The sequence below is a fragment of the Anomalospiza imberbis genome, chromosome Z (assembly GCF_031753505.1).
Source record: "Anomalospiza imberbis isolate Cuckoo-Finch-1a 21T00152 chromosome Z, ASM3175350v1, whole genome shotgun sequence".
Classification (NCBI taxonomy): Eukaryota; Metazoa; Chordata; class Aves; order Passeriformes; family Viduidae; genus Anomalospiza; species Anomalospiza imberbis.
The window spans coordinates 16,097,543-16,121,715 of NC_089721.1; the positions used below are offsets into that span (position 1 = coordinate 16,097,543).

Here is a 24,173-nt window from a genome sequence, read left to right on the forward strand (position 1 = left end):
AACCCAGTGTATGTCACTGAGTAGCCCAGGGAAGCAATGCTGTCGCAACAGCACTGGCTGCACCAAGTCGCTGAGCTCTTTGAGCAGGTAACATGAGCTCTGGCCACAAGGACAGACTCTCAGCAATGTCAGCACAGTTCACTTTAACCAAGGAACTAAGTGGAAAGAAAGGGGAAGAGAATTGTCTTCTGATCCACACTCCTGGCCCAGTCTTGATGCTCTCCCCCTTCACCTGTCTTTACTTTCCTCATTCGAAAAAATGTTACAACTGTTCCTTTATTTCAGGAAAAGTAGAAAAGAAAGTCTCAGCTCATAGTACAAAACCTACAATGTATCTAACATTCACATGCAGGGAGTGACACACGCATCAGGACAGTCTGCCCCTCTTTCTCCCGTTTAGGTTGGTAGCAACAAAAATCACAACTAGCATGGCTCAAGCAGCTTGACTACAAGTTTGCAACAACAAAGCAGGCGCAGTCCCACCCAACACAAGTCGCTGCCAAGACTGGGGTGATAGCAAGTACCTTTCATTTAAGGCTGGAAGTTAAAAACATTTAGACCTTTCCTTTCCAATAGGCTATCCACAGAATATCAGCGGTGACTTTGAATGGAATTATCTACATTTCCCCAAGGGTAGCACATTAAAGGACTTTTTCCTGCTGCACTTTTGTGCTTTTGTTTTGCTACTTATGTCAATGACACGACATGGGAAAGGGAGGAGTAGACAGGATATGCTATATGAACACTGTTATTACTTTAACTTAGTATTTTCCAATGAGAAACCATGTCAGGGAGGGGAAGAGTCTCATAGGAAGCTTTCCACACTCTAAGTCACAGGCCGGCTCCAGGCACCTCCCAGGCATGTTCCCATGATTACCTCCTATTTCATGGCTGCCTTTAGTTGTTGGCTTAGTTGATTTCTCTTCTTTTAAGAGCTTCCTCTCCACCACTTCATAAGTAAATGCTATTTCTGTTTTGTTCTAACATCAACATATTCCTTAGCACAACAGCTGATTCCAGCCAAACCATTTCAAGACATGAATTTATCATTATAAACAAAGACAAATGTAAGTAAGTCCAAAGTAAACCTGAAAACTAAAAGCACATTTGCATCGTTTACTGTACCGACCATATACAAACTATAGCAAGCAAAGCTGTAATGCAAAATTTATTTCCACTTCTCATTGCATTCAAATTCAAGTTAAGAGGCTTCTAAAACTAAGATACTGGTTACTCATAATTTCCAGGAAGAAGATGCCAGCATTGATGCAATGTTGCCACAGTGCATCCCTTTTGCCATACCTCGCATTTGAAAGCAGAAAGTGCTACAGGGAGCTTTTTGTTATCCTTGCGTTGCTTTGAAACAAAATTATTTATCTACTGATGCCATATTTTGAAACCAAGAAAAACTTACTTTCTAATTTCCTCAAACAGAAAAATGCATTTCCAGTATTTTTCCTTCTAATATACACCAGTAAAAGACCATGCTTCCACTAGGCCTCCTCAGGTATTTTTGCATGGTTCTCACCCCTGTAGAGGCTTTTGTCCTTGTTTTTCTATCTAAAACAACAAGTTATGTGAAAATTACATTTTGCATGTTCCTGCAGTCACATTTAAAGGTTAGGGACAGAAAGAATGCCCTGTTGAAAAAAGCTTAAAATTATATGCAAATGGATGAAAAGAAAAAAGTCTCAAGGGCTACTACAGAGTATCACAGAACCTTCCAGAATATATGCACACAATCACACACACTGTTTCCAAGATGGAGTATAAAGGTGACAAGTGTTCTATCATAAAATCTGTTTTACAAGACAAAAAAATGTGGACTACTTTCCCTCTGAGATTCATGTAAGTAGAATTCTCCATCATTATTTTAACAGGAACTTTACCTGGCTAAGAAAATTAAATCAGAAACAGAAAGGAAATAAATTATAGCCTTTGTTACAAGCTGTCATATGCTTACAGTCTTCATGCAGATTCACAAATTTATCTGCCTGCTCCCACACATCCAATTGACACATCTGATGCAGACACTAGTATGGTGGAAGAGGCAAAAACTTGCACGTGAAAAACTGGTACTTCTGAGATAAGCCATGTGAAACAAGTTGAGTTTTATTTTCATTGTCTGGTTGATTTCTTAATCCCAAAAGTTTTAATTTGAGTTTATGATAATGTTTTCCTTTCAGATGGAAATATCTATCAGTTTCAGACCCCTACAAATATCTATGCAGTTTTCATATTAACCACCTCTGCTCTGTTCTTCCTCTCTTCAAGGGTATACACTTTAAAAGTAATCTCATCTAGTTAATTCACCTGAAATAGGCATTACATCTCCTCCTGTATTCTTGCAAAGATACAGGTTTTCTCCTCACTAAAGGCATAGATCACCATATAAACTCTTCTCCCATAATCTGTACATTCCATAAAAACAGGAAGCCTATTTAATGGTGTAGTACAGTTGATGTAATGAGTGCTTTATAGTGTTACTGATAAGCAGCTTGATAACAGACTAACAGTTGAGATGTCTGTAGTCCAAAGGACTAAGAGCCTTACTTGCAGCACTGTACCACGAGGACATGCAGAACAGGAAGTGTCCAAGTACCTCGGTACAAGCTGAACACATGGTGCTGCTAAGGACTGGCATCTGAGAAACTGCTTAGATTTGGATAAAAATCAATCAGCTAATAAACAAAATCAATTGAATCTGCAAAATAGCACACAGCAGAAAGCACAAGACCCAAGGAATTAGTTAGAAGGGAAATATGAACTGGAGTTTTGTGGAGGTTTGCTTCTTGACATCAGTATGGAGCACTCAATACCTGACAGCTGCCAGACTTCTGACACACCTAAGCAACAAATCCAGTGACAGTTACAAGCACAATCAGGTTATGGTGCACAGGCAGAAACCATCACACTGTGTTTCTGCACAGCTCTCACTTTAGCAGGCCTCTCTGTTTACTATGATACCAAAATTGTACAAACCTACCCTCCAGTCAGATCATCTGAAACTCACCTTTACAGCGACAGGCATTTTATGTAAGCAAGTACCCTCTGCAGCTAGCATTTTCCTAAAGGAACTATTTTAGCCTTCAAATGCACTTTACAAGGCATGTCCTTCTCGGTACACTGTGGCCATAACACTGCATCTCCAGATGCTCTGAAGCCTAGTCATCATCCTCGTCACTATCCTCCCTTAAGTACCAGCAGTCAATGAAATCAATTCCTTTCAGCATTTTAATAAAGCAAGCTGGTTTAATTTTGCAATTTAAAACATTTGATAAAATTAAGTATTTTGCTGCCCAAAAGGTCAGAGTGAGATACCAGTTACTCAACTGTCACTATAACTGCAGCTACCGCAACTTCGCAGAGCACTCTAGTATACAGACAACACTTGACCTATTTTAAACTAAAACAGAACTGATTACTGTCAGAGGATGTACTACATTTTACCTTCTCATACCCAGGTCTGTAATACATATTTATACTTGGACATTCCCTCAAATAAATTTGAGCAGCTTACTCTAGCCTTCTAAAGAACTAGCAGACCATTTGAGTACCTTGCAGCCATTGAAACCTCAGACTGTAACCCTCTCTGATCCTTAAGATAGTATACTCTTATCACACAGTAATTTTTATACAGAAAGTTGTCCTAAGAAATTTAAATACCATAAGGAAATATGCCTTTGACTCTTCTTTTTCTACCATTTAAAAGACTTTTAGATGTTGAAAACAGAAAGCAGGCAAATGTCATGAGAAAAAAAACCTCAAGCAGATATTAAATACTACCTGGAACCAAATTCTGTGAACACATGTTAAGCATATGTTAAGCTTTGAGATTCTGTCCTCAAGTAAGACTTACTGATGGCACACAGCCCTCATCACTGTTGTTCAAAACTCACCTACACTTTTGACTGTATGAAGTGGTATGTTCCAGGCTTCTTCCTGAAAAGTGTTAACATTAGGAGCAGCATTCCCACTCCAAAAGCTCCAGGATATGAAGTATGATTTGAGCAATTGAGTCTTATACATTGTGTAAGCTCTGTTTACACTACATTATTGTATTAATTAAAGTTAATTTCTACAAAACCATTCATCTAACTGTTCTCATCATTAATTAGAACAACTGGGAGCAGAAAAAAAATTGCTACCGTATTTGGGATACATAATTGAAGTAAACTTCTAATTTATTTTATATAAGGTTTGCTAAGTTTAACTTAAAAGCATTTCCAAAATGCTAAGGGTCTCCTGACAAATTTTAAAATATGTGCATTTAGCTAACATGTTTTAATATGTGACATTACTCAAACATCATCGATATTTAATGGCAAATGTGCATAAACCCTCACGCAATTACATTACGCAAGAATTTTCAGCAGCTGATGCCCATGAATTCTAAATTTTCTTACATCTCAAGAGGCTGGCTGAATTTTTCTTTACCTTTTTTTAACTGAAGTGGAAGATACTTCTTCTCTTCTGGTTTTAGTAAATCCTTGAAAGAACAAAAACCTACTGTACTTTTTTTATGCAAACTAGCTTGACAAATCCCTTTTGCTATCTGCATTACTTCAATCCAATCCTAAAAAAATTAAGTAACTTCTTTTCACTCAAATGGCATTAACACTAACAAAAAATACTTAGTTAGAACATTGCCTTACCGTGTAAATGCCAATTCTACAAACAGCAAATGAGAGCTGGATACATTCAGACATAGTCTAAAGGAATTAAAATAAAGATATTATAAAGAATGCTATTTATTAAGAACTACTTTTCTTCCCATCTCTCCCCTCTCCCCTGAAAAAAACACCTTCTTCAAGGCTGTATTAAACAATCTTAGAAAAATGCTATATAAATTCAGGTTATACAGATGCATACTACCTTTCATACAGAAGCAGATAAGTGTAGAGGCGTCAACACCTTCACACTCACTAGTTCAGTATATTATTATAGGTCTCAAATTATCTAATGATCCCAAAAATACCTGCACACAACATTAACGATTTGCATGTAAGCTTTCAGTCTCATTTATTTTTATCTATGCTGATTTAAAAACAATATGCAAGAATCATTTTAATGGAGTGCTTTTTGGCCTCTTAGTGGACTGTAAAGAGCTTCTGTGTTTATATTTTTCTCTCCCTTCACCATCACTGAAACTGTCTTCCTCTATATACCAGAGTAATGCATATAATTTAACGTGTGCACATTTCTGGAGCCTTATTGCTTTAGTTTTCTGAAGTAGAACATGAAAATTGAACATTTTATTTAATCTGCTCTTAAGCTGGGAAAAATTATATTAAAAGTTTTTACCCTCAACTTGCTCAACTTCCAATCTCCTGTGATGCCACAATTCTATGTCTTCTGCAGTCACCAGAGAGGCTGAGGATGGACTACGAATTTCTGATGAAACAGATGAAAAACACCTTCTTTAATTAGCACAACAAAGCCAGGAAATAAATGCAGCTTTCCAACACCAAAATAAAAACTACTGTATGTTTGCCATATTTCCTATACAAATATGTAAAATAAACTAAGCTTACAATTATTTATTCAGAAGAGTAATTAAGGAATTACTTTATATAAGGTATTTGAAAGACAAAACTTAAAGCCTCCAGGCAGAACATTTTCATTACATGTTTAAAAAGTTCACACATTATCTAAGATAAAGTGTTGGATGATACAGATTTCAAACATACCAGTCAAAATATCTTTTCAGCATCTGCTTTCTAATTTCTCCCTCCCTTCAAAAAAAATTGAATTGAAATACCCATTTAATTGGAATTGGGATTTAAAAAAAAAAAACTAGAACAACAGATCTTATTAATTACAAGTAATAAAAAATATGTGTAGCAACATTTTTCTTTTGCTGTTAACTGTTATATCTAAATTTTAAACAAACAGTATTTCACTGAACTGTCTGAAAGTCAAAAAGCACAGCACAAAAACAGCTTTCAAGCTGTTTTCAAACAGCTTGAAAACAAGCTTCAATAGCACAACTGATTTTCATTTCTTACTGGAAGTAATCTAGCATGCTATTAATGATAAGGAGATGCTGACTTGAAACACCACTTCAGTTTAAGGAGCTTTTTTTTTCAGCTTTAAGACCAAACATCCAAGTCAATCTCTTGTGATCTGAGCTTCTCCTAGAAAGAAAAAATTGACAGAGAAATAGGAACCGACTTCAAGAAATTCTACAGTTACACAAAGTGGTGGGGCGGGGTCATAAACCATACCCCTCTTGACAGTATTTGCAGACCTTGTTCCAAAGGTTCCAGGGATGGATGACTTCCCCAAGCAATTTAGTCCAGTGCTTCATTACCCTCTCTACTAGAAAGTTTCCTAATGTTTAACCTTGGTCTGTGGCAATTTAAGCCCATACTTAAACACCGGATGATACATTGTATGATTTGCATTTTCAGTATCCTGGCAGAATCTATGTTGCTGGCAGACACAACTTTATGTACAAAGTAAATTATTATTTCAGCTTGCAAGAGAAGTAAACATGCAGCAGCAGCAAACCATTATAGCTTCTCCATGTATACAGTTTGCTTTTATTCTAGACAAGTACAGCATTATAAATTGTTTTCTTTTTCTTATTTTTTGTTCACAACTTCCAGGCTATGCATTACTGGGAGAACTAAGCTGCAGTTCAAATTCTCCAGCAAGTCCTGCAGATCCCTGCTTCAGCAGTATAAAACAACCTACATCCCATGTTACTTTAACTTACCCGTTGTTGGATTTGCTACTGTTAACAGTCTGAAACCACTGGCTGTTTTAATTATTACAAAGCATGAATTCTGTCACATACAGTACTGATTAATGTTTCCCTTATGCATTTCCCAGTGAAATATTCAGATAATCCCTTCCTCAAGCCTCCAAGATAATGCTTATAAACTATATTCTATTGTGGTAAAAAGGGTCATTAAATTCAACACTACTATTAATAGCTTTTATATTCACCTCTCCTTTCTTCTGAAAATTTACATTCCCTCCCCAGAAGTATTTCAGTTTAATCCTTGAAAAAGTGACAAGAATTGATTTAAATAATTAAAAGTTTAGTGACACTATCCTTCAGACTATTAGTCCGACCACTTCGAATTAAGATACAGTTGATAATCTGTTGCTGCAATGGGGAGTTTATTCTTGATACTTGTAATCTTTCATTACTCCGGTTGTGCAACTCACTTGGGACCATACAACTGGGCAACAAAACAATTGTTTGAAAATTTACACAGTAATTTACTTACAGTTTATTGTTGCTTTCTGAAAGGATTTTACACGGCAAGCATGAAAATAAAAGGAAAAAAAAAAGTAAAAATATACCTACAAATACTATGAAAGATACCTTGTTTGACACAATTCTACAAAGACTAATTCTTCACAGATGTGATTTCACGTCTGAAGCAAAAAATGGAGTCATCAGATCAAATATGTCAAACAATATATGCATGCATCTCTGCCAAAAAGCACTTTTCTGCCTATGCAAAGGGTCATCTCAAAAACATTAAATAATTTCTCCTACTGGAAAGCAAACTCATGGCTAACTTTCCTATTCACCCAAGACTTTGTTATTTTAATCATACCTTGTAAAAATGTGGCTGTTTATAATGGCTTAGAAAGATGCCTGCCCTGCAGCCGCGCAACAATCAATTCACAACCAGCATCTGCTCTGTCCATTTTTTCAAGTATTCCGCTATCAGTACAAAGCAATTTCAGTATTTGGTGTTTAAAAAAAATCTCATTCAGCTCTGACACAGGCACACATTCTGCAACTCACAAAGCCATTGTTTTAAATATCTATTTTGTCAGCAAATACAATATTAAATCCTTACTCATAATATTTACAAGAGACCAGATTTTGAAAAGATTAATTAGAGCATGTTCTGCAACTGATGACTTCAAGCACTGAGTTGCAAGCACTAGCCTCAAGAACCTTGATGGGCAAAAGGGGAGGGTGATCCTAATCAAGTTCTCAGGAAAGAACCAAAAGGCTCAACACCTGACAGAACTGCAGGAGCCAGCCAATTCTGCCACCCCGCAGAAATACTCACCTCAACCTCAACTTGCTGTGACATAAACCTAAATAAATCACAGCACTGAATACAGCTCCAAGACCACAAAAACAGAAAGCAAAACAAGAAAAGGAAGATGTTAGAAGGTTTTTTTCTGGTGATATGTTTCTTTAATACACTTAAGATCAAGGCACACTTCTGCTCATTTATAATGAAATTATACAATCCAGTAATCACTTGGAATTGCTGGATCTTCCAGGCAGAAGTTTTTCCACCTCTTTTCTTATCTGCATATTTTTCAGTGTATAAAATTGCAAAAAATTAGCAATACAAGTGTATAAAATATGCAGGTTTTAAGGTACCTTTAAGTATGAACCCTGAATCAAATACTCAGTGCTTATGTGTTGTAAGGAACATGTGGGTACCCAAAAGCACACACAACGACACTACAGTAAAGGTAGCAGGAACTTTGACCAGAACTGCTGTTTGCTAACCTTGTGTACTGAACTCCAACTCCAAGGCTCCTCTTTCCGCACAAGATGTCACAGCCCTCTAGCACATTCTATTAATAACATTGCTAATTTAAAATCCCTGAATTCTTTTTAATACTGTTCTCAGGGATAAAAGACACAGAAAATATTTTCATATTCTCCTTTAATGCTGAATAATTAGATTTCTAAAATACCAATCTTCTTGTACCTAATCATTAGAAAAATAAATCTCAATTTAGAGTCTAGAAGAAACCTGATGTTGATGGAAAAGCACTGATATGTGAACAGGAAATAGGAGTAGATCCAAGAACTCTCTTGTCATCATAAAAAGTAATCAAGTGGATGCACCAGAGAACAATGCTCTCCTCTCTTTTAGGCAATATTCTCAGTAGAACAGTTTTCCATGACTGTTTCCAGGACTGCAGTGGCTCAGGCAGTGACAGATGCGAATTAGCCAGCAGAAAATTAATAGCTGCAAGAAAAGCATAGACATTTCTCAAGAATTCTGGATCTTTTCTCCAGTCTTGCTGAAACATGAAATTATGCAAGTTTCCAGGCAAGAAGAAAGCACTGAGAAAAGACATCACTCATTGTAGAGTGCATCATCTCTTTACACAGGTTGTCTATACAGTTTCGGGTTCACTCAGTATTGTGAGCCTTACATAAAAAGTTACATATTTGTTAAAACACAGATGTCAGAAAGCCAATAGCCTTTCCTCATACATCAAGGCAGTACTTTCAAGCAGAAGGAATCTGTTAGCTACGTGTCCCTGGAGCAGATTAAGTATCTTCATAAATACCTCTGAATTAAAATGTCTCACCTCCTGTGCAGTCAATGAAATTCTGATTACACCGGACAGCACTCCTGGACACCCCTCAGAATATCTCAATTTTCTAACTGCAATTTCCCATTCCAGAACTGACTCTAGATTCCTCCTCAATGAGGAGGAATAATGGTTATCTTTAGTCCACAGCAAAGAATCAGGATATCCAGGGAATCATACCTCATGGACCTATCCTTATGTTCCAGTAATCACAACTTCAGGATTTCCTACCATCATATCTGAACATCATGTTTAATACTCACCCACAATGGACTTGTCTTTGAAGACACTGTACAAATTCCTGGTCTACTCATTTTCACATTCCTAACATTACTGCACAAGCGAGAATTCAACTACACTCACATGAAAACAGAGTTCCTAGATTATAATTTTGAGTTCTTCTATATGGGAAAAATTGCCTATTGCCTAATCTCTTTCTGATTTCAAAGACATCTAGAATATTACCTCCTCATACCAGTCACCTGTCTTTTCTTCAGACTGAAGAGCTGTAACTACTTATCTCTCTTTGTTTGGAAGAAATTGCTTTTCTTCAATTACCACATCATCCTTCTCTGTACTTTTCTTTGGTTTTTCAATACTCTTCCTGAGATCATGCAACCAGAAATGCAGAATGCTTATATTTAAGCAGTGTAAAAATGAGATCTTTCCCTCTTTTTCTTTCTTAATATTCTAAATTTGTTGACAGATGTCTGGGTTGAGATGACATTTTAAAGAAGGATCCTCATTCCCTTTCCTGAGTACTGATGGTATTTTAGGGCCTATCCATGCATCTGTACTGCCATGTGACTTCTTCTAAAAATATACGCAACTTTGCATATATCAACACTGAATTTCATCTGCCATTTTATTACGAGTATCAAAAGAGGTACTAGATTTTTACCTGGGTTCAATACACATTCTTAATAGTTGTCTCTGCATCAGCCCATCAAAAGCATTTGCAACTAAACACAAACATGAAATTCCCTTGTCATCTCTGCATTCACTTTTTCCTCTTATCCACTGCCAGAGCTGTGCTCTCAATGCTAATTTGTATTTATCATGAAATTTTTATTACAGATTACAAAATTATTGCTTCATTTTTAATTGTTTTTAAGTTTTTCACCTCTATTAGAGTCAAAAATCATATAAAGGAAGACTAAGCAGTAGTTATTGTAAAAGCTAATAAAATATGGTAAACAGATGTTTCTTCCATACAAAAGCTCCAAGTCATAATAAAAAAAAGAAATCTGCAAACTTACTTCCCCCATATCAACAGCTCCTAGTGGATCTTGGATGCCATCTTGCTTACTCAGACTCTCCAATGCCAAAAACTAATGTGGGTCCTGTGAACAAATTTTTCTTCTGTTGCTCCACCAAAACATATAGCAGAGCATCAAAGATTCATGCTCTTCCTACTGTTTGTTCTTCTAAGCAACAAAGCTCTAGGACAGGGCTGCATCTAGCATAAGAGCACTTGTCAGCTACATTTCCTGCTTTGTGTCTCTTCCTCAGATAGAAGGAACTTACACACTCACTGGCAATTAATTTAGTCACCTTACCAGGTTGTCAGAGAGAAAAAATAAATTCTGTACGCTGAAGAGCTCTGACATGAGATGAGCCATCTTTTAATAGATTGCAAATACCCTACTTATGTCCACAAGGACTTTTATATAGTCACAGTCAGACAGTTTGCACTTCAGAAAGTTATCCTGCACACACAGCGAAAAACAGCAAAACCAACATACTGCAGAGCAGCACAAGCCAAAACACAAAGAAGCACAAGATTTTAAATACTGTTGTGGCTTTTTTTCCTAGGGCTTTACAGCTCTTTGGGCCCACATTTGTGGTTTTAAACTAAACTAAAAATGCTTCTTTTATTAATGGAGAGCTAATATCCTCACACAATCACAAAACTTCAGAACTCTGTTTAAAAAAATAAACATTACAAGCTGGCAGAATTAAAAAACATGAGATGATGATACTGACAACAAGCCAAAAATGTTAATCGGCATGTGGTATTAGAAGGAATATTTTGTCCTTACTAAATGCAGATATTCTCACTTACTAAAAGCTTGCATTTCTAACCTTTTGTGAAATTCATCGCCATGTTGCCTTAAAGCTTGGATGTCTGACTGAAGAATTCAGAAGCAGCACACTGCAGAGCAACGTGGTGTGGTAGTACATAGCAAGAGCTGGAATTGAAGACCAAGTACTCTTACTACATACTTCAGACACTAGTTCTGATCCAGGCCTGTGGTGTAAAAACCCGTTAGTGAAGTAAACCTTTCCATCTGGTTTCATTTGAAAAATATTAAATTCAAGTCATCTGTGATCACTCTGCAATGCAAACCTACAACCATAAGCATTACCTCCTTCAATTAAAAGATTTGCATCTGGTCCAAACACTAATACAGTTACATGCACCTTACAGCTGTTGTTTTCTTCCCTGCATTCAGCTATATCTTTATTTTGAAACAACTGTCAGAACTCTTAGACTTGTGTCTAATCAACTTCCCAAACTGAAGGGAGGATAATAAAATAGAAGCCCTTGTGCTCTACAAAAGGTGTAAATTTTCAAGGCTGTTATAGCTGATAACACAGTCAACATAGAGCCCAAACAATCCTTATTGTTATGTGACAAAAGACAGAATTCCTATGAGAGGGGTGTTCAGCAAACAGCAAGAGGACTGCTCATGTTGCAGGCAATGTATCCAAATCACACATGAGCCTCAGAAGAAAAATACAGAGTTGCTAGTATGGACCTTAACCCATTTTTCCTTCTTCAAAGGAAAGCATGTACAGGTTTACAAAGATTTGGTGAAGTAAAACTCTTACAGAAAGACAGGATCTGAAGTATACCAGAATCACTAAGTGATCTTGATCTATCCCATATTGCCACTTTCTGAATATAATCTGTCCAATTAAATTAAAGACTCTAACTACTTAAAGCTCTTAAAAGTAAGCAGCCCAAGAAAGAAAGGTTGCTCAAAAACATTTAATTTTTTTTAGTATCACCTAAGACTGTAAGAACACCAGTTTGGATTATGCAGCTTTCCCCAACTAAGACTTTGAACACTAACTATCTAGAATGTGAGGTCAAGACTGTTCAGAAACAAAGCAGAACCTCTTAAGTCACTTCAAGGCCTATTCACCTATTCATCTAAAATTTGAAAATGTAGTTGAATTTACTGAAAAACTTACCAAATTTTAGATTTCATGTGCATGCATACTGGAGCAGAATAGTTTGTGTCCGCTAACAAGTGTACAAAGAACAACAAGAACCCACCCAAACTTGTTAAAGTTAAAAGAAACCAATCTCCAACAAAGCAACAAAAATTCTAGCACACTAGGAGTGTGCACTTTCTTGACATTGCAGAACCCATGCTCCTGTTTAACTCCTCAGAAAAAGGACCAAAAAAAAAGGAAAAAAAATTACTAAAGCTGATGCAGTTATCATTCAAGAAGAGTTATCTTCCATTTCAGGTCAGAATATGCTCTTCAATACCTGCCTAAGAAATATTTTTATCTACAACTAAGATAATACATAGTATCTTGGGATATAATTTATGGATAAGTTATCATAATAAAAATGCTAACAATACAAAATTAAACAGGTTATCAATTTTTATTATAAACCTCTTAAGCAAATATAACACCTTTTTTTGTGAAGAGACAGATTCAAATTTCTACACCACTTTCTCAAGCGGTTTTTAAAAATTCTACACAGATCAGGCTGATACATTGAACAGAAGCATGTAAGAACTTAATCTAGTGCAGAGGATGCCACTGAAGAAGTGTATTGTGAAAGTCTACTCAGGAGCTTAAAATCTGCATTGTAATTGCAGCACATAAGAAAAACTGAAGCATTGTTATTGTTTCTCCACAAGTTCTCCAAGCAAGAACTGTAAGACTGGTCACATGCCATGCTTTTCACAAGATGCATCATGGCATAACTTCTTAAATTAAGCATAGTCTGCTGAACAAAGGCCAACCAACACAAGTCTCTGAATACACTAAAATCCTTCCACACATAATGTAGCAAGAATGAAGCTGAAGAAGGTTGCAGACAGTATCCTAGATTATGCAGTCACAAAAACCTACAAATCTACCTGTGTTCACATAGTATGTTTTAAAAGAGTTAACTAAATGCAAGGAGAACAACACATGTAAGTAAAAAGTGCCTCTGAGAAAAGATGTATTCTTTTTTAGAGGTTAGACTTGGCTTAGCTGTGCTGATTAAAAAGAAAAAAAAAAAAAAAACACTCCACTCCTAAGGTCATAATTGTATCAACACAGAAATAAAAAAGGCACCAGGCTGAAGAGTCTTTTCTAGCTATCAAAGATACAGAGGCCAGTGATACTTTTTTGTTACAATGTAAAACTGCAGAAAGATTCCAGAGCATCACAGAAGATACTCTTGTAGTACCAAATTATTATCAAATGGCATTAGCCATAAATTAAGGATCACATTCTAAGTAGGGAAGGCACTACTCAGGTTCTGGGTATCTGCCCATAAAAGTTTCAGGCCATAGGCTAAGCTGGCTCCAACTGACTTTACTCTGAGAAGGTTTCGAATGCTTTCAATAACCTGATTGCATTGCAAGGTGTTTCAGATGTTCAGTACCTCTTATTATCTGCTTCTTAAAGGAAAAAAGACATTTCCATCAATGTAGGTCCTATCCAGTCAAAATCAGGAAAAGAACCTTTCTATGCAAGTTTGGGAAGAGCTGGCTGAGGGTAAACTCCTTGTGGAGATGCACTGACCCCCCAAGTTCATGCAGCAACAAACCTGACCTCATCTGTCCTCACCTCCTTCCACTACACTCCCTCACTCAGCCCCACTGATAACCAAAACTCTGTCAAATATTCTGTCTCAGCACTACTGCAAGAGGAAACAACTCATCCTTTGCTCTCTGCCTCACACTGCAAGCACAGGAGAAAACCTCACTGGCTGCAGGCTGCAACACAGGTACCCAACATGAGGATCCAGCAAAGGGACCTTCTGTTTGTGTTTTCATGCCCATGTACATGCAAGAACCCAACACAAATGCACAAAACACAAAATTCCTTAAAATGTACAGCTCTTTTTGCTATGGAAATAATGAGACAATTGTTCTACAGCCATAGCATAACGTTCACACTGTAACTTCAAATCTTGCATAGAAAAAGAGTAGGCCCATCTTTACACCAGGGCAGACTGTGACAACAAGCCAAAAACAGGTGTTCACAACTAGTTGCCTAACTCACCATCATTTTTTTTTTTTTTGTTACAGCAGAATTTCTGAGGTGCCTGAACTGCATGATCTATGAGGTTTTCTAGAACTGACACCAAAGAAGGCCACACAACAAAAAGGAGGAAAAGGATCAGCTGGAGAATAAGAGTCAGGGAAGAAAAAAAAAAAAAATTGAGCTATTTAATCCCCTCCCCCCTTTAGCAAAACATGCTCTTAGTTTGCAAGGCTTATTAAATTTATTGTTCTCAGAGTGGTTGGCCTTCCACACAACAGCCTGTAGCAATCACAAAGGTTAATGCAAGCATTTGAAAAAGTACAGAATGGCCAGTTTCATCTGGCCATAAGTTTATAAAGGAAAAAAAAAAAAAAAAAAAACCAAACTCAGAAACAGCTCTAGGCTCTCAAGGAGCTATGAGGCTGCACTTGATACCCAGCAAGTTTATTATCAGTATTTCATTAACTAGGTTGTTAAAGAGAAGTCTGCCTACCATTTCTGCCACACAGGACTCATTTTCTAGTGTCTCTCTGTAGTATTCAAATTCAGAAGGGCAAGCCTAAAACATTTTTGGGAGTTGCAAGGCTCAATAAACCAAAATAAATCTTAGCTCCATAGACACAAGATCAGTGAAGTATTAATTTAACGTTATTTCTGGTTTAGTTAGCTGCCAGAAATGGAAAAGCCAGACACTATATGCAGCTTTCATCTCAGCAAGGCAAATATTCTGTTCATTATAAAGAGCATCCACTGAGATTCTGTTGCATTTGATGAGCCTCTCTTGAAAGTCTACACCCGTGAGCATCCCGAGTGAAAAAGTATAAATGACAGAATCAAGATTCTGACTCCAAATACTTCCTGGTCGCACTTGACACCAACAACGAGCAGGGATGGCCAGAAGATGCCTGCTCTTCACTGCCCCAGCTGACGCTTCGCAGCACTTCACGGTGAAGGAGCGGGCACCAGTTCACAGCACTGGGCTCGAAGCAACAAGACTGGAGCAATGGGATGCCAACAGGACTAGAGCGATGGGATGTGCTCGTTACGCCCCCCTCCCTGCTAGGCTGAAAAGACCAGGTAAGCGGGTACCATACTAAAACAAAGCCACCTGCTCACTAGCCAGCCGTGCCACAGGGTTTTTGCCCGCCGAGGGTGCGCGGGCGAGTGCAAACACCAGCCACGATCCCAGCTGAGGTGCACGCCCGCGAAACGATCTTTCACAGACGAATGAAGCCAATATTCATTAAAGAGCCATAAACACTACCCCCGAATACCAGCTGCCCGGGCGCTCCCGGCTGATCCCGTCCGCGGTAGCAATTTAGTTCACTGAAGCATGCCCTAAGCTCCAGCATTTAGGAAAAAAAACAGCGACCCGGGTCACGGCTTTAGCAACCTAATAGCGGCCAAATGAGCGGGGCTCGGCCGCTTTATCGCCCGTTAACAGCCCGCCGGGCCGGGCGCGGCAGCGCAGCCGGACCCGGCTGCCCCCGGCCCCGGGCTGCCCCCCACAGCCCGTCGCGCCGCGGACGCCGCCCCAGCCGCTCAGTAAAATGTCCGACGGTCCGCTGCCGCCGGGAACCTACCAGGTAATCCATGTACCGGGGTGGCGCCGAGCGCCGTGCTGCCGAGCTCTCCGGAGGGGCCGCGGTCGCCCGCCCGGCTGACAGCGGCGCTGGGCCAGCGGGGGCTGCGGCGGCGCGGGGAAGCGGCGGGGCCGGCGGCGCGGGGCGCTCGGCGCGGAGGGGCCGGGCGGGCGCGCCGGGGGCGGGCGGGGGGCGCGGGCGCTGCCCCGGCGGCGCTGTCAGAGCCGCGCTGCCGCCCGCACCTCGCGGCGGAGGGAGCGGGGCCGGGGCGGGACGCGCCGTCAGCTGATCGCACACGTGGGGGCGCGGCCGGGCCGCCCTTAAAGGCGTAGGAGCGCTGCAGCCGCGGCTCTCGGGGCTCTGTTGTCCCACAGCCTAAGAGATCCCAGAGAAGGGCAACGGACTGCAGCACAAGTCCCGGGAGGAGTAGCAGAGGCAGAGGGGGGTGTTTAGCCTGGAGAAAAGAAGGCTCACGGGAGACCTGATCACTCTCGACAGCTGCCTGAAAGGAGGCTGTGGCCAGGTGGAGGTTGGCCTCTCCTCCCAGGCTACCAGTGACAGGACGAGAGGAGATGGTCCTAAGCAGCCCCAGGGCGGGGTTTCGGTTGGACATCAGGAAGATTTTTTTCACAGAAGGGGTGCTTAGACACCAGAATGGGCTGCCCAGAGAGGCTGAGTCACCATTGCTGGGAGTGTTTGAGGAAAGACTGGACACGGCAATTAGTGTCATGGCCTAGTTGAGGTCGTGGTGTTTAGTCACAGATTGGATCTCAGAGGTTTCTTTCCCAATCTCATTGATTCTGTGATGGTTCCCCTAAGCACCCGTGAAAGCAAGGCCCATGTCTCGTACTGCAACCTGACATCCTAACCTGGATGCTTTTCCACAAATTTAAGATGTTATTAGGAATGCCTTACTCCTGGAGAAATGGAAGGAAACTTCTCCATGTCTGTGATAGTGGGATAGGAAATATAAAAATGATGCATCAAGTGAAAGAATAAGGGAAAAAACAGAGTGTAGTTTAACTAGGAGAATTGGTAAGAAGCTAGAAGAAAACAGGCGTAAATGAGGAGCCAGGAGCAACAAGAAATCAATATTTCTAAGGATATTGGTGAGCAATTCACTTACATCTAGTAAACTGGGGTGGGAGAACGAAAATTACAATTACTGCTCTGAATTTTGTAACTAATTGTGGACAGTTTCAGTTGTTGTGGACAGTCTCAGTTACTATATCCAGAGAGTGTTGGTAAGATGTTCCCCTTGTGCCCAAAACACACCTTGCCTAAGGATAATTCATTTTCCTCATACATCTAGTCTAGAAAAAAATTTATTCCTTTGGCAGTCCTTACTTTACTTTGGGATTCAATATCAAATACATCTGCATAGCAACTGAATTAGGTACATTTTTTTATTATTTTTAATCATTTAGAAGTTCACAAATTTTAGTACTTTAATAGGTAATGGGTGGAGGGGGGGATACAGGCCTGGCCCTTCCTGCTATTCAGCATTTTGGCTGTTTTTTCATGTAGTCACAGACATTTCTGGCAACTGTCTCTTGGTCCTGAAATGTCCTTTTGACAGGGGGAACTACTGTGTAAAGACTACTTTAACCACTACAGGGGTGGATAAAGTAGGCCTCTCAATAATGTAACACAGGAGCTGCAAGAAACTAATTTCATCATACTTCTGTCATCATATGTGATTTTTAACATTTTGCACTGCTTTCCCCTTAACAATTAAAACCCTTCATTTCTTCTTTTTTATTCTTGATACATGCTGCCCTTTCGTGCTTCTCTAAATGAAGGGTGACTGAAATGAGAACATGAAGAACAAGCAGATATTTCAGAACTGTTTCCTGTGAGACAAATAGGAAAGGACTGGGAATTATTTCTTCTTCTGAGAAGAAAGTAGAATCTATGAATCTAGAGAGTTGCTGCAGAGATGCTGCTCTGATAGGAAAAGAAGTAACTGGCTTTCATTGCAAGAAGGAAGATTCAGTTCAGCTACTGGAAAATAATGGGAAGGGTATTTGAACCTGGACAGACATCATGATCAAAGCTAGTAGAATTTCTGAAAGTAGCCATGAGTTATAATAACATTTCTCAGATGTAGTTTAGTTTAGTTACTTAGCATGGATGTACATCTGGAGAAAAAGAGCTAGAAGACCCCTCTGTTTTAAACGAAGCTGATAGATCTGATTATGAAGATGCAGTGTGTTTATATATCCAAAGAAAAATGTTTATTCTGTTTTATAAATGTGATTTTCTTTCTAGTTTATAAACAAGACCTCATGATCTGAACACAAAATCAGATTTAAAAAATCAAGAAACTTCTCATGTATATGCTGAAAATCCCACAAATTTGATCAAAAGAGAAGCCAAGCTTAAATTTATGTATTAGGCCTTCTGTTCACTATAAACACATTATTCCTTTGGCCATTGCATAGACTTATGACACATTAATTTTATTACATAAAGTAGAGATTAACATTGAAAATAGCAGAATGTAAGCAGAATACAAGTCCTATAATACATGCCTTCCAGCCTACATAGCAGTCATGATGCTGCTGAGATTTTTCTATTAAGTCCTGTAAGATTTCTTTCATCTAAAATGAAGTTCAGTTTCATATTGGAATATATACCTAATGCAGTGTTAGTTATCTTCATTAAAAAGCTTGTCAGCAGGAACTCGTACATCAAGATAGGAAGGAAGAGATCAAAGTATTTAATTGGAGCAAATGTCATGTGTTGGCTGTGAGGTAATTAGTCTGGTTCCAAAAATGGAAGAGAGCTTATGCACAGAAGCACAACTTTATCTTCAGTGAAATCCTGTCACAAGAATAATTTTCTGTAAACTTGTATGAAAAATAATCTATCTGGGACTCAGACTTTGACCCTGAGAATGCTGAGTACAACATTCTATCAGCCACTGCTTCTGTCAGTGCAATTTAATGAGTTTGAACATTTTAACCTAAGAGTAGCACCTAACAAATTCAAGCATTTGTAGCACTAGCAGTTAGCAAACTCTGGTGGTGGATTTGACATAAAGGTGTCTTTGTTACTTAATAGATATCAGCAAAATGGGAATTTAAAATGTAAATACTAATGAATATGCCTATTTCCAAACATATTTGAATGGAATTAGTATAGTCTTTGGAATTGCATAGCCAGCTGTATATATGACAAATTGTCTAGTGAGCATTATCTTGGAAAACAACTTGAATGACAGGCATATTGTAGTACATCTTTTAGTCATATTGCTTTAATTTCCGGTCTCATTAGTTAAATAGATTCTGTCAAAATAATGCTTGTGTAGAAGTCCTGCAGAAAGCAGTGCTGTTATTCATCCAGTAGATGTACATAGGTATAGTGCTGGCACATCATGGTTTGAATGACGTGAAAACTGGGTATTTTACAAAAGGTTCAGGTTCCCTAAAACAAAAACACCCAGTAGCACATCAGTGACTGAGACAATCTAAACCACTTTGCCGCATGAGAATAATGTCATTCTTTAAAAAGACAAATTACATGGTATGTTTGTTCTCCCCTTGTTCTCTACATCCCACCCAATTTTTAATATGGGAAAGGCAAGTGAGTATTTTTTATTATTAGCAAGCGGGTGGTTGTTTCAATCACTAGGTTTTGCTGATATAAGGAGCCCTGATAGCGCTGTTTAAGAACATTAATTACTGGGGCACATTATTTTACCCTTCTAATTAAAGTTGAGAAGAAAAGCATTTATTATTTTTGAAAGTACTGAAAGAGGCTACCTTACTCATACTTTTCAACATTAGTTTTCCATGGTACAGGTTGTTACAGCAGACATGCACAAACTCCCATCTTGGCAACTCATAGGATAGTTAGCAGGAAAGCAAAACATAATTTTTACCTTCATGTTAATACCATATACTTACTCTGGAAAAATAAAATCGGTAGAAAAAACTCTCACAAAAAATGTGGACTTCTTTGATTTAGGATGCTTGTACAGTAATATAAAGGCTCCCAAATACTACAAAAAAACCTTTATTTGTTATGGCTAGAAATTTAGAATCGGATGCCCTAGAAGGTACAAACTGTGCTTAGTTCAAGAATACAAACAATGTGATAAAACAGTCTCTGACTTCACTGGCAGAATAGAAAAGAATTTGGACCAAATAGGAAGTTAAGATTAGTTACAACAGTTCTGTTGTTCAGCAGCTGGAAAACTGATAGGAAAAAATATTTGAATGGTCTAATGGTAATAGATTTCTAAGTATACATTTTAACAATAAATGCATGTGGCCAATTGTGACCAAAAGTATTTCCTAGAAATATCCAGAAGGGCATAAAAATGTAAAAAGAGCTGGACAGAGAAATGAAAGAATGAGGTTTTCATTAGGAGAGTTTGAATATTAAATAGATTCCAAGAGCAGTCAGCAGTTTTAGTTGCAGCTCAAATTTCAGTAAGTGACTTGGAGCATGCTGTTAATCAAACTCATGTAACTTACAGGGAAAGGGAGAAGGTGCTCTGAGTAAATAATGTTTGAAGCAATTTGCAGCTCTTTATCTGATATATTGACAAATGTCAACATGCAGAGATACTACAGCCAAAGGTGAATGAACGCTATGAGAGAAGCAAAACCTCTCAGTCAAAAATTTCTTTCTCTTTGCTCTAATGCTTTGGTACCTTCTGGCATTTTGGTCACCCTGTGTGCTATGGTTATTTATATATATATATATATATTTTTATATATATATATATATATATATATATATATATATATATATATATTTGTCTGTAAAAGAACACATGGATATGAAAACAAGAAAAGAGATTTTGAAAAGGATTTTTCACCTGTTCTCCCTCCTGTTTCCTGAAATATTAGGCTGACCTTCAGGTAACCTCACTGGCAAAATAACAACAGGCAGTCTAAAAGCAAAGGTTAATAATGGAACAAGGTCAAAGGTAGAAACCAGTTTCCCTCTGTAGTTACATTGATATAAATTAGTATAATTATAATTAATAATTAATTTAAACCTATGGGTTATGAATAAAGTGATTATAATATTACAGTTGATTTTATGTAGGTTATTTACTCCTTTCTGTGCATTTTATCATGTTGATAAAATGATGTAAAAAAAATTGTATGAGAAAATTTGAATAGATTATATTGCCAAGTAGGCTGGAATTTACATATGATATTTTTTCATTTCTATGTCTCCCCAGCTCAAGTTGGTAGTGCTGTAGACTCATCTTTAATTTCATGGCCATTCTATGTTAGGTTTTTAAACAGTCCTTCAGCAGTAAATAATGTTACTAACAGTCCTAGTCCTAAACTGGTAACCTTGTTTGAATTATTAGCAGAATTTGAAGACTAAACAGCCACACATATCTGCCTTGGTAGCAGGGTTTCTGTGTTTAAGAGACTTAGGAATTTGGAAGCCTTAGACTTAGAGCTTTAGAGTTACTTCTCATAAACACTTAAGATAGCATTTGCGTCTTTGCTTGATTTCTTTTTTGTGAAATGTAGAAAATAGTGGTCTCATGAAGATTTAAAAAAAAATAAATTCACAGTTCTGATGAGGTTTAATTCTCTATTGCTTGTGGCACTGTGGAAAGCTTCAAGAGATAGATTAGAAGTTGTATCTTACCTTCATGTCCCTGCTAACATGGGAGGTAAACCCTAAAAAATATAGTCCTGTTTTTCATAATGTCTGGTTTTCTGGGATGAACTGAACCTTTCAATTTTTGTGACTTAAGTGTGGTACATTTTATGAGGACTACAATTTTGCTCAAAGTTTGTAGTACATTCATTTCTAATATTGTTTACAAGGTATTCAAATATTTATTGCTCATGCTCAGATTGTTTTGCCTTTTTACTGAATGGATATGTAAATAGAAGCAGTACAGTTAGACTCTGTGGTCTTTGCTCTAGTGTTAACATGCAAGTACATGTCTCCCTTTGTAGCTTTTTCTTGTGTTTCCATGATGAGAGCTCTGTTAGGCTAGAATTATACTTGTGCTCCAAATTAACCCCTAAAAAATAAGAGACACAATACTCAGTCTCTTTCAAATTATAAAATGGGCTGGGTTCTGATCCAGTTCTTACAGCCTTCCACATTCTTATTCAGGCTTAGAAAATTGTTCTTACATTCATAAGTTTTCAAATCATAGTCTTACTAAGGTGTGGAAAAAAATGACATTGCTTTACTAGAAGAAAATATATCTTATGAGGTACATAATACACCTGTTGTGTTTGAAGATTTACAATGCCCATCCCACAGGTCTGCCTGTCCAAAGGAGAGGAAGGTCATTACACAGATAAAGCTCTGCAGGAACCTGGAACATGTGTGACTGTTGTCTGCATTACTCTTTCTCTTCACTCCAAAGTAGGAAGATTCAATAATGGCACATTATGAATCGGTGAGAGGAATTATAAAGTCTCAATACAAATGAAGGTAGAGATGATTCTGAAACAAAAGAAATTGCAATTTCCATATGACCTTGTGTTTCATATTTATACTGAATGTGTTGTCCCATCTTATATACTTACACTGTGTCTTCCTTAATAGTCATGTCTTCCCAAGAAGTCAGTGTGACTACAAACTCATAAAGCTAAACTTTGCTTGTAGTGTAATTATAGCATATATTAGGAATATGCTTGGCAAAGCATTGCAGCAATATATGTAGATGACCATTTCATCTCTTGTTAGATATAATGAACATCAGATACAAAGCCTCTGTGGTTCAATGTTTTTCTACACTTTAACTTACTTTGTTTCTGAGTACCAAATGAAAATAAAAATGCTTTCCAGCAAAAATAATAAAATAAATGCTAAAAATTAATAAAAAATAATGTCTTGGTATAGACAAACCTTTGTGTCAGGTTTTAGTCTCATCTAAGTAGTACATTAAGAAGAGAAAGAGCAAAGTAGTAATACATGCCTTAGAGTCTGAATGCCACCTACCAGTTCACCCAAATGTAATTCTTTTATTCATATTAGGCAATTTAAACTATGCAGGCATGTGAAAACAAGTTATAATTAAACCTGCATTTTTCTATGCAACATATCCTTAGGAGCTCTTTTTCTCTTTAAAGCACATCCTAAAGGCCTACTGATAATGTTTATAGAAGTAGATATTAAATAGATCTTTCCTATTTTTTTTTTCTTATCTCAGCGTTACCTTGGAAATAATGTCAAGTTTTCACTATTTGTTTTGTATCACAGATTTTAAAGAAACTGTTCTATTAGTGTGAGTGGAAATATGAAAGGAACCCTCTGCAAAACAGATGATCTTCATAATGAGAATGGTTGCCTATTCTGAAGTCACATGCAGAAATCTGCTTTTAAAAACATAAATAAAATTTGCATCTTCAGCATAACCTTTACAATTATAGCAATAGTGAGAACATGATCTCTCTGGAAGATGGGACCCTTTGTCTCAGAAAAAGTAGAAAAGCCTATACTCATCTTTACAAAGATGCTATGCTCGATTTGAAGACCTAATTAATGTTTCTACTAAAATCACTCTTTTCCATAGAAGCAAGACACCAGCTACCTGACTTTCATGTAACGGCTATTTTGTTCAGAAGTTTTCTTGGTAATTGAACTGGTTTTTCATAGGTCTTATGCACTTACTTCTACAGCTAGGCAGACTTGAAAGGAAAATATAGCTCTGGAATTCTGGCTACCCAGCATACCTTATCCATGGCCAAGAGGGAAATGTAAAGCAAACAAGTGAAGTAGCTTAGATGTGTTTATCCAATCAAAACTAAACTCTAAAAGGAAATTTGGTGATATAATTACTTGTCTCATAACTAGCACATTGATCAAAAGATGTATTTCAACTTTGACCATGTAGCCTGTGTGGTTTTGGAGTACATATTTTATCTTTGAACTTAGGCTAAATCAGCATGACAAGATCTGACACTGTTACTTTCTGCATGGAAGATTTTTTTAATGAGAGAAAACAAGACGCCATCTGTTTGGACATGGGCAGCTGACCCTGAAATGCCATTGCTCTCACAGCTCTCTCCGCTCTGTCTTGTTCCCAGCCCAGAA

General features: G+C 37.9%; 1 protein-coding gene across 14 annotated transcripts in view; it reads right to left on the reverse strand.

Moving 5' to 3' along the window:
• Nucleotides 1–24,173, reverse strand: part of ARL15 (ADP ribosylation factor like GTPase 15) — a 262,518-nt gene that overhangs the window by 209,785 nt on the left and 28,560 nt on the right. Inside the window, exons 1-4 of one of the 14 annotated variants that reach the window (XM_068177299.1) lie at nt 16,134–16,265; nt 7,242–7,257; nt 5,305–5,394; nt 4,656–4,712 (exon numbers count right to left, since the gene is read on the reverse strand). The exons of 7 other annotated variants lie outside the window; for them this stretch is intronic. In XM_068177299.1, coding sequence (XP_068033400.1) covers nt 4,656–4,709 — 54 coding nt within the window. In that variant the 5' untranslated portion in view covers nt 4,710–4,712; nt 5,305–5,394; nt 7,242–7,257; nt 16,134–16,265. Of the gene's footprint in view, nt 1–4,655; nt 4,713–5,304; nt 5,395–7,241; nt 7,258–9,786; nt 9,891–10,580; nt 10,605–16,133; nt 16,392–24,173 lie in introns of those variants that run through there. 6 more of the 14 variants (XM_068177300.1, XM_068177298.1, XM_068177302.1 and 3 more) reach the window with 6 other exon arrangements.